Source organism: Plectropomus leopardus, chromosome 14 (assembly GCF_026936395.1).
Source record: "Plectropomus leopardus strain MGB_pleo_1.0 chromosome 14, ASM2693639v1, whole genome shotgun sequence".
Classification (NCBI taxonomy): Eukaryota; Metazoa; Chordata; class Actinopteri; order Perciformes; family Serranidae; genus Plectropomus; species Plectropomus leopardus.
This window is the reverse complement of record NC_142189.1, coordinates 9,914,598-9,924,493: the sequence shown is the minus strand read 5'-3', so window position 1 is coordinate 9,924,493 and position 9,896 is coordinate 9,914,598. Positions and strand designations below refer to the sequence as shown.

At 37.0% G+C, this 9,896-nt stretch overlaps 1 protein-coding gene across 2 annotated transcripts in view; it reads right to left on the bottom strand.

Annotated features, from left to right (window-relative positions):
- Positions 1-101: 101 nt before the first annotated feature.
- The window catches only part of sptb (spectrin, beta, erythrocytic), a 107,133-nt gene continuing 97,338 nt past the window's right edge, over positions 102-9,896 (bottom strand). For both annotated transcript variants that reach the window (XM_088087244.1, XM_088087245.1), the window contains 3 exons: positions 8,549-8,722; positions 7,762-7,804; positions 102-7,300 (listed from right to left, as the gene is read on the bottom strand). In XM_088087244.1, coding sequence (XP_087943370.1) covers positions 7,109-7,300; positions 7,762-7,804; positions 8,549-8,722 — 409 coding nt within the window. In that variant the 3' untranslated portion in view covers positions 102-7,108. The remainder of the gene's footprint in view (positions 7,301-7,761; positions 7,805-8,548; positions 8,723-9,896) is intronic.

The following is a 9,896-nucleotide window of genomic DNA, read 5'->3' as shown; positions in this document are numbered from 1 at the left end:
TAATGTTGAAACAATTAAAAGGACATCAGTATTCACTGAAAAATCTGCAACAAAACATTAATTATACAATTTAGATTAAAATGTCAATAAATAAATCCAGCTGGTATAGTTTCACAAGTTTATTTTAAAGTTTATTCTCTCAAAATGTATTTGATAATTAACATTTTTTTTACATAGCTATAGAGTACAAAATGCAGATTAAAAACCACTGAACAGAAAAGGCAGGTAGGACGGAGTGGTGGAATAAACTAGGTGGACTGAAGTGACAGCATAGGAAGTGTCTGAGTTACTGTAGATATAGTGACCAATAAAAACAAGACTAGAGTAAATGTGATGCAAGTTTCCCAAATCATTTTGAGGTGTGTTTATAATAATAATAATAATAATAAAAATAAAATACTTGTGTAAGTAGCATAGATGGGATGTTCTTCTGACCTTCTTTATTTCTTGTTTAAACGGCCACAAGATCACAGGTAAAATAACTTATTTGTTCCTTTTGTAAATGTAAATAGACAGAGTTGGTCATAATGCTACCATATTTCCTCTTGAGCTGAACGTTTATCTTTCTGCATCTGACTTCCATCGTTTCATTGAGGTCACTTGCGTTGGGTCGTAGTTCAGGGACAGAGCCCACAGTACAAGGCAAGACGGCAGTGGGATAGTGTGTGTGTGTGACATAATTAACATCTATAAATGCAGTTTCCATATACTGTACATACTCTATGTTCCCTGTACGTGTACATCGGTTAGAATTTCTTATTCGAAAATGGCTTTGTTACCAGATTCTTTTTCTCCTTTACATTCATATTAAAGACACATTCCCTCAGCTCCCTGCTGCTACCGTATCATCCTCGCGTTAGATAAAGGGCATGCCTGGTCCTGTTGTGTGGTTTGGAAAAGTAGTCAAGATTCAGCCGACCCACAGCTTGTCCTTGACTTTGGCTGGTACTGAAAAACCTGTCAAATGGTTCTTTACCTGCTTTTATAAGAGCGTCTGCTTTAAACTCAAGTGGCTTTAACTTGACACTCCACATTTCTAATAGATAAAATCTTGTTTGAAATCAGAGGGGTATTTCATAAAGACAGATTACTAGTCAATCCAAGCTAAGACCCAGAAATTAAGAGAATTTATTAGCTGAAAATGAGGGGAGGGTATTCAGGGAAAAGTAAATCATTATTATTATTTTAAATTCTGTAATTCTTTCAAATTATTCAAAATATAGTTCTCTGGATATTTTCCTAGCTAGTTTCCATATTTTCCCATGATAATGACATATTAGAGTGCCTTAACTGGTATGCACAGTTGCATGTAAACGACTTTTAATTTCCATTAGCTGTTCATTAACAGTTTAACAGATTTTTTTTCCCAGAGTAAGGGCAAAAACTGGAATATTTTGTGCATGTAAGCGTAATCAGTGTTACAACTAATCTGCCTTCAATTTTTTTTTATGCCCAAAACAACTTTGACTCTTAATAAGCAGCATTTTTAACATATTTGTTCTTTTTTTAAATGTCACTCAAATACAAGTAAAGAAAACAGACTTTCTAGATTTCTGGGTGTCTCTTAAAAATGCAAGAGGCCCTGCCAATCTGAAAGTATTTAACAGTAATTTTACCATATGAAGGCTTTTGTTTCATTGTCAAAACCAAGTATTAAAATCCAAATGATAGAGAACTTTAGTTTCTAAAACTTAATTAGGGCCAGAGCATGAGCCATGCGAGGACCATCTTGGCATGCAATGAATAATTATTTTTTCTGTCAAATTAATTGCATTTTTAGAAGTCTAAACAAACTCACGAAACTTGGTATGCATGTCCGGCCTGGCTTTTTTATTTTTATTTTTTTTTTGGTGGTTTCAGACGTGCATGACTTCAGCCTCGCCGAGCAGCAGGTTGTTCTGTGTGTGTTTCAAGATAAAATGCCTTTTATCAGCAACTGATAGGATTCTGTCTATAGAGTTGGTGTCAGGGGGCTTTTGTTTTGAAAGGGAAGCTGGGAAGTTGGAGTAAAACAGCCGGCTTTGTATTTCCTCATCTCTGTAACAGAGAGAGACGTTTAAACTGCAGTATAAAGTGGTATAGAGTCAGTATAATCATCTAAACACCACTTCACTGTCTATCTCCGCTGACGCACGCGTGAAAAATCGTCGAGCCACCGTTTCTGCAGCTGCGCTGCAGCTGACACGCAGCTGACACGCGCTGCTCGTCACTCGCTTCTGACACCGGTAATGATGCAAACGTTAGTTTAGCTCAATAGTAAAGTCAGGCGGTTGGTGTTCTTGAGATTGGTGGGTCAATTCCTGGTGTGTATAAAGTTGTTTTTCTTTGAACTGCTGTCCAAACAAGAGTGTGAAATAGAGCGCAGAATACTTTCACGCAGTTGGGAGGTTTGGCTTAGCGGTGAGATGGTGGTTACATTTAGAAAGATTTTGTGTTGGAGGCTTTCCTTTGAAATGAATACGCAACAGTACAAATTATGCGGCTGACGGGAAATGCAGAAAATTATACAAGACAAGGAAATAACTGTGTCACAAACAAAAGAACAACACTAGAATATTGAAACCTGTCAGTACTCTCTAATGGACAAGTCTGTTACAATATCACAGTTTCTAAATTACCTCAGATTTTACTCTGACATTTCTTCACCGATATTCCTGTTTTACCTGATTTTTCAGCCAAAATAATATATCACTCAACTTTATGTGCATCACATGGAAAGTCGTTGTTTGTTGTTCAACAGAAGAAGTGGTTTAGTGGATAAGTTAGGTGGATGGTGTTCCTAGGATTGGTGGTTCGATCCCTGATATTAACAGAAGAATTTTGGAGACTGAGCTGAACCCAAAACCAGCACAGAGCTGAAGGGGACGCCAAAACATAAAGTTGGGTTGAGAAACAGGACGCTGGGGGAAAGACAAGAAGTTAGGTGAAGAAGACAGGAGTCAGTCAAGTTGCAAGCAATTGGGTTGTGAGACAGCAAGGATAGACAGGAAACAGGAAGTTGAGGTGAGAAACAGGAAGTGGGGTTGAGAGATAACAAGGTTAGTAAAGTTACCATAAGTTAAGTAATGAGACAGGAAGTTGAGTTGACAGACAGGAAGTTGAGTGACGGATGAGAGTATAAGAGCTGAAATAGGAATAAGATATTTTTATTTTATTTATGTCATAAAATATGATTTGACTGTAGATTTATACAGTTTAGACACTGATTGGGATATTGCAGAACAAATTAAGGCACGTAAAGTTAAGTTATATATTTGGCTGATAAATCAGGTGAAGTGGTCCTGAAACAGGTAAAACCAGTATCGGCAGTGACGTCTATTGAAATCAAGCAATATCGGCCTGACTCATATATCAGTCGAGTTTCGACAGACGTCACTGCCGATACTGAATTTTGCCTTTCGGCACCATATGACCCTTATATTAGCAGAGCAGACAGATATTAGCCGATATTTTTTAAATTTTATTTTATTTATATCATAAAATATTTGACTGCAATTTCATACAGTTTAGACACTGATTGGGATATTTCAGAACAAATTAAGGCACGTTAAGTTGAGTTATATTGTTTTGGCTGATAAATCAGGTAAAATGGTCCCGAAACAGGTAAAACCAGTATCGGCAGTGACGTCTGTCGAAATTAAGCAATATCGGCCTGACTCATATATCATTCGAGTTTTTGACAGACGTCACTGCTGATAATGAATTTTCCCTGGAAAAAATTTGTCGATTATCAGCCTGACTCATATATCTGTCGAATTTCGACAGACGTCACTGCCGATACTGAATTTTGCCTTTCAGTACCATATGACCCTTATATTAGCAGAACAGACAGATATTAGCCGATATTTTTTAAATTTTATTTTATTAATGTCATAAAATAGCATTTGACTGTAGATTCATACAGTTTAGACACTGATTGGGATATTTCAGAACAAATTAAGGCACTTAAAGTTGCGTTATATCATTTTGGCTGATAAATCAGGTGAAGTGGTCCCGAAACAGGTAAAACCAGTTTCGGCAGTGACGTCTGTCGAAATCAAGCAATATCGGCCTGACTCATATATCAGTCACGTTTTCGACAGACGTCACTGCCGATACTGAATTTTGCCTTTCAGCACCATATGACCCTTATATTAGCAGAGCAGACAGATATCAGCCGATATTTTTTTATTTTATTTTATTTATGTCATAAAATATCATTTGACTGTAATTTCATACAGTTTAGACACTGATTGTGATATTGCAGAGCAAATTTAGGCACATAGTTGTGATATATAACATTTTTACAAATTCAGGACAACTTCCCCTTTATTTATCTTATTCCTATTTTCACCTCTTAAAACTTCAACCTCCTGTCTCATTTCTTATCCTGTTGTAACCTGACTAACCTACCTGTCACTCAACCCCACTTCCTGTTTCTCAACTCAACTTCCTGTCTCACAACCTAACTGCTTGTAACTTGACTGACTTTCCCCTCTTCTAATCTAACTTGTTGTCTTTCCCCAAACCCAATTTTATATTGTCAGCATTCCCTTTAGCTCTGTGTTAGCTTCACATTTAGCTCAATTCTCAAAACTGACTTGCCCGAGCTGAGGCTCGAACCACCGATTCACTGCTCTCCAGCCACTTTACTTATCCACTAAGCCAGTTGAGTGATACATAGGTTTTGGTCTGCGGTTATTTGAACGCAAAGTTGAGTGATATATTGTTTTGGCTGATAAATCTGGCGAAGTTGTCCCGAAAAAGGTAAAAACCCAGAGTATCAGTAAAGAAATGTTAAAATAAAATCTGAGGTAATTTAGAAACTGTGATGTAATAACATACGTTGTCCATTAGAGAGTACTAGCACGTTTTAATGTTCAAGTGTATGGTATTTTGTTTGTTTGATTGTGTGTGACACAACCGTCTCCTTGTCTTGCATATGAATAGTTTTTGCCAGTTCTGGCGTTTTCGCGTTAAATTTTCGCCGTGGATGTTATCCTGCTGCATAAATGTTTATCAAGCATGGCTTGAACGCCCCATCCCCAGCGTTAAAACTGACCATCATACCCACTCAGCCAAACTTCCCCGCTCGTTAAATCCATCGTCATTCGTGTTTATATTCTCGTTTGGACAGCATACTTTAAAAAACACCTGTCCCGACGAACATGACACGCTCCACCCACCCCATGCACTAGCCACCTGATCTGCCCACTGAGCCAATATTTTTGTTTCTTGTCGGCGTTCTGTTTACCTATTGATCTCAAAACCTGAAATATTCGTAAAGCTAATCCAACTGACACTTAGACCCGTTTCACACAGCACGCGCATCTACAGAAATGGTGGCTCGCTGATTTTTTTTACGCGTGCGTCCGCAGAAATAGACAGTAAAATGGTGTTTTGATGATTATATTGACTCTATACCACATTTTACTGCAGTTTAAAGGTCTCTCTCTGTTACAGAGATGAGGAAATACAAAGATGGCTGTTTTACCCCGACCTCCCTGTTTCCCTTTCAAAACAAAAGCCCTCTGACAGCGTCTCTGTGGACAGGATCCCATCAGTTGCTGATACAAGGCATTTTATTTTGAAACATTTACAGGACCATGTTGTGGGCTGTGCAGAAGCTTGCACGACTTCATAAATGAGTGGAATTTGTGCTTATAAATATGGGAATACAGAACTCATAGCATCAGGTAATTCATTTACACGAGTCCTGGAAATACTACATCATGTGAAATATCTCACTCCAGGGTCCAAAGATCTGTAGATTTCAAAGTTGTTGAACACCAGCTTGCATTTTTGGCATCTTTAGCAGTTATTATGAAAAGAATGAAAGTTCACATTACTCAGACAGGACATGAACTGTAAAATTTCTGATAACAAGTAATTAACTTGAGTCTTGCAGCAGTTTTATAAAATATCAGTTTTGTCTTTACATGTCTATTTCTTCATTTGAATTTATGTCAAACCAGACTTTAGGAAACAGATTTATCTTGGTTCAGTTTGTTAGGCTCATTTCAAGTTAGGCTTTTCTGAGCCACTTTTATGAAACACCCCTCTGATGTATGCCAACATTACATTTTTCATATTTGTGTCCCTACGAGCCAAAGTTGAAGACAAATAAGGCAGGTCAAGTTGGTCTTGACTGAAGGTTCAAGAATATCACAATAGCACCATATCAAACTAAAGTAAAACATACTTCATGCATCTGTGTAGATATACATATATATATATATATATATATATATATATATATATATATATATATATATATATACTGTATTTGTATATATGTTTATGAATAGATATGAAATTTAGGGTTCAATACACAAGTGTTGAATATATTTCAAGTTAACAGAAAGAACTACTGCCACAGCTCAGTTGAGAATACGACCTGGCAAAGTCTAATATTCCAAGCTGACTGACTGTGGTGTCTCATGACCGCTCATGTCATCAGTTACCAATTTAAAATCACAACAGTCAAACCCTTCACACTGCATAGAGCATTTAGTTTGCATGCCTGCAATTACACTTAGTGTGTGTGTGCACTGTACAGCACTGCAAGTCTTTACACCGCATTTACAAAGCCATTTAACTCACTCTGGTTCTATAAATGAATGCTTAGAGATGCTCAGAGCTCCAAATTCAAAAAGCACAGTATTTCAGTTCACAACCATTGTATAAGGCAGATTATTACAAGTACTCCTCAGTACTCTTGAGTCACCTATGTTCATTACAGGCCTTCATATTGTACATGGCTCTATCAAAGCATGCCGTACTAAAGCAAACATTGCAGCAAAAGAAACAAAAGTTTTAAAAACATTCTTTGGTTGAATGTGAAAGGAGCATTCCTGTGCTTTAATTTAATTCTTTGAATTTGGCATTTTGTTAAAAAGAACACAAAGAAAAAACTGGACGTTTGCAATGATACACTGGCTTAAATACAGGCAAAAGAGTGATGGCTTTAACCTAAACTACATTATTATGTTAATTCTCGCAAAATAATATAAAAAATTCTAGTGATTAAAAAGCTTGCTTTGACTGATTGTACACAAATACTACTTTCTCCATCCCGGTTGCCAAGGCAACACCCCCCCTCCCCTCCCGATGGCCTTCCCATCTCCTTTCACTTCTTCTTGGCAAAGCGACTGAACTTCTTCTCCTTTTCTTTCTTGGCAGAGCTGGGCTCAGGGAGGGCAGTTGAGGAGGAGGGAGGGGGCAGGCTGTGGGCTTTGGCCCCTGAGGGCCCTGACGCCTCCTCCGCTGCCAGGGGCTGAACGGCCTTCTCCATGGCCTGGCTCCAACGCTGGAGCTCCTCCTAAAAGTAAACACAAAAACACACACAGAGGCTTATATAGGGAGGTCCACCTCCAGAGGAGCAGTGTGCGTTATTGTCCCATGCTCTATTAGAGTACATTAAAAGGTGGAGGTGGTCCATGCATTTAGCAGTGATACGATAAATGTGATTGTGGGGCTAAATCAGGGTAATATAGGTGAAATAAGTGTCATTATTAATTATTTTATCTTGTAAAACTAAATGATCCCTGTAGGCTAAATCTCTCAGTAGCTGAGTTGTTGACAACTTAGACAGGCTGAAACAGCTTTGAAAACAAAATGTAAATATATATATTCTACATGCAGCATTACACCTCGTGACTTCTGCTTTACAGTACACAAGGTCAAAGATCATATAATCACATGCAAAGTCCAGAACATTCTGTCTCATGATTTGTAGAAAGCTGTTATGTGCTGTTTATCTCTCGGTGGTTAGAAACTTACCTCGTCTTTACACTGGAAAAGATATTCACTGCCGTCTCCAAGTCTGAGAGGGAAAGGAAAGCGAAGTTAAGATGTAGAGAAACACAAGTGGCTGTTTAAAACTTCTCTTTTGACCTTTAAAACAGCATTAAGACTAACTTTCCTCAGAACAGATTTTTCAGTAATTCAAACAACAAAGCTCCAACTTTCTGCTTTCTAAACCATAAAAACAACAGGTTTTGGCTTTTATGTGTGAGACTATTTCTTAGCCGGGAACAGTGACTTCCTAAAGTCATCGCTGGTTGCTTAGAAACTTGACAGTGATGATAAATTCTAGGAAGTTGCAGCTCTCGGCCTTTAATTAGGATACACTGATTTCGAAATTCTGGGCCGATACTAATGTTTGAAATTACAATTTAGCCGATAGCCAATAGATGTTTTTGTATTGTTGTTTATTTTGTTGTTGTTGTTATTTATTTCCCCTTTTGTGCCAGAAAAACAAAGAAATCTACGCTATTCAAAAAATAAGTGATTAATCCCTGTACTCTAATTTAAGTTTGTGGCCAATAGTATTGAGTTTGCTCTTTAACCTGCAAAAAATTGATGTGACTCAACAGAAAAACATTGACCACTGCCGTCATATTATTTGCCAGTAGGCCCATGGGAGTCAACAAGGTGAATATTGGCCGATACCGATGTTTAGCTGATAATTTGGTGCATCCCATCCTTTAATGGTAAAATGTTGCACATAATAATCTCATCTGATTCATGGCAAGAATAAGCATATTTAACAAAATAGGATTCTCACCGTAGCTTGCAGACGTGCTTCTTCTTTTTGTAGGTGGTTAGGATCTCCCAACTAGCATTATTTAGGGACAAGGGGTCCTCACCATGAAACGTCACCCCATGGCCAAAACTCTTGGCGTCCTTATAGACTGAGAGCTGACCCGGCTTCAGTACACAGTACAAGTTGTTCCAAGACCTGAGAGGAAAAGGAGGGGTAGGAAATGAGGAGCTTAGATATTGATGAATTCAGGTAGCTAATTTCCCCCAGTAATGTAAAAATTAATTTAATTAAATCCAAATTACGAGAGTCACAACAACATCACCACTCCATTAAGACCTAATTCAGTTAATTAGAACAAAGAAAAGCAGTTGGAGCAACTCACTGCTGTGTAACAACTGCAAATAGTTATTTTATTTCAAAAACACCCAGATCCTCTGTAAGACAGCAGTAATGTTTTTGTGCTTTGAGAAATTGACTTAAAGAAGCTAGAGGGTTTTTTTTCCATTACAACAAAGATGCTGAAAAGGGAACAACAACAAAAAAAAAAATTAAATCAGTGGGCTCATCCAAAAGCAGTTAAATATTAGGTGGTGGACAGGACAAAAATAGATAATGTATTTTTGCACCTATAAAGGGGAAGTACACATTTTCAAATTTCAGTCTTAAAATATAAGTAAACATCAATAAGTGCCTCCCAAATCCAAAACAGAGTGCTAAAACTCAAATTTGAGATGAGGTATAAAGATTGAAGCTGCTCCATAAAAAATGAAATGTCAAAGATGTTTAAGATTATAGGTGTTGTTCCTGTTCAATCATCTTTGAAATCACAGGTGGCTACAAATTATCAACACTTCAACTGTACTTGAAGCATAGGTTCATATTTTCTTTTTTTGCTGATGGTTGTCTACAAAACTCAAAATTACTTAAACTACAGGAGTTTTTTTTTAAAAAAAAACATTATGTTTGCCAGCTGTGAATGTGCAGTATCTACATTTATGTATCTTCTGTTAGATTTTTATTGAACTGTGCATGTCTAAAATGCCCATAATTAAATCTACATGCACTAGAACTGCACTAGAACTTTTTTTTGTTAATTGGCTGATTTTTTTGCAAGTGACATAGAAACACATAGCACAGACCAAATTACTAACATCTAATGCAAAACAAATCAAAGCAAACATTTCTGACATGAATGAGTTTTCTGTATGACCAATACAGTAATGAAAAAAGTAAATTCTCACAAAAGGAATTTGAGATAATATTAAAAAACACTTCAAAAACTCAAATTAAATTAAATGATTTATTTTTAAAACTCACAGACAAACTATTGCAAAATCACCTTTTACTGCATTTTTACTTTTTTTTTTTA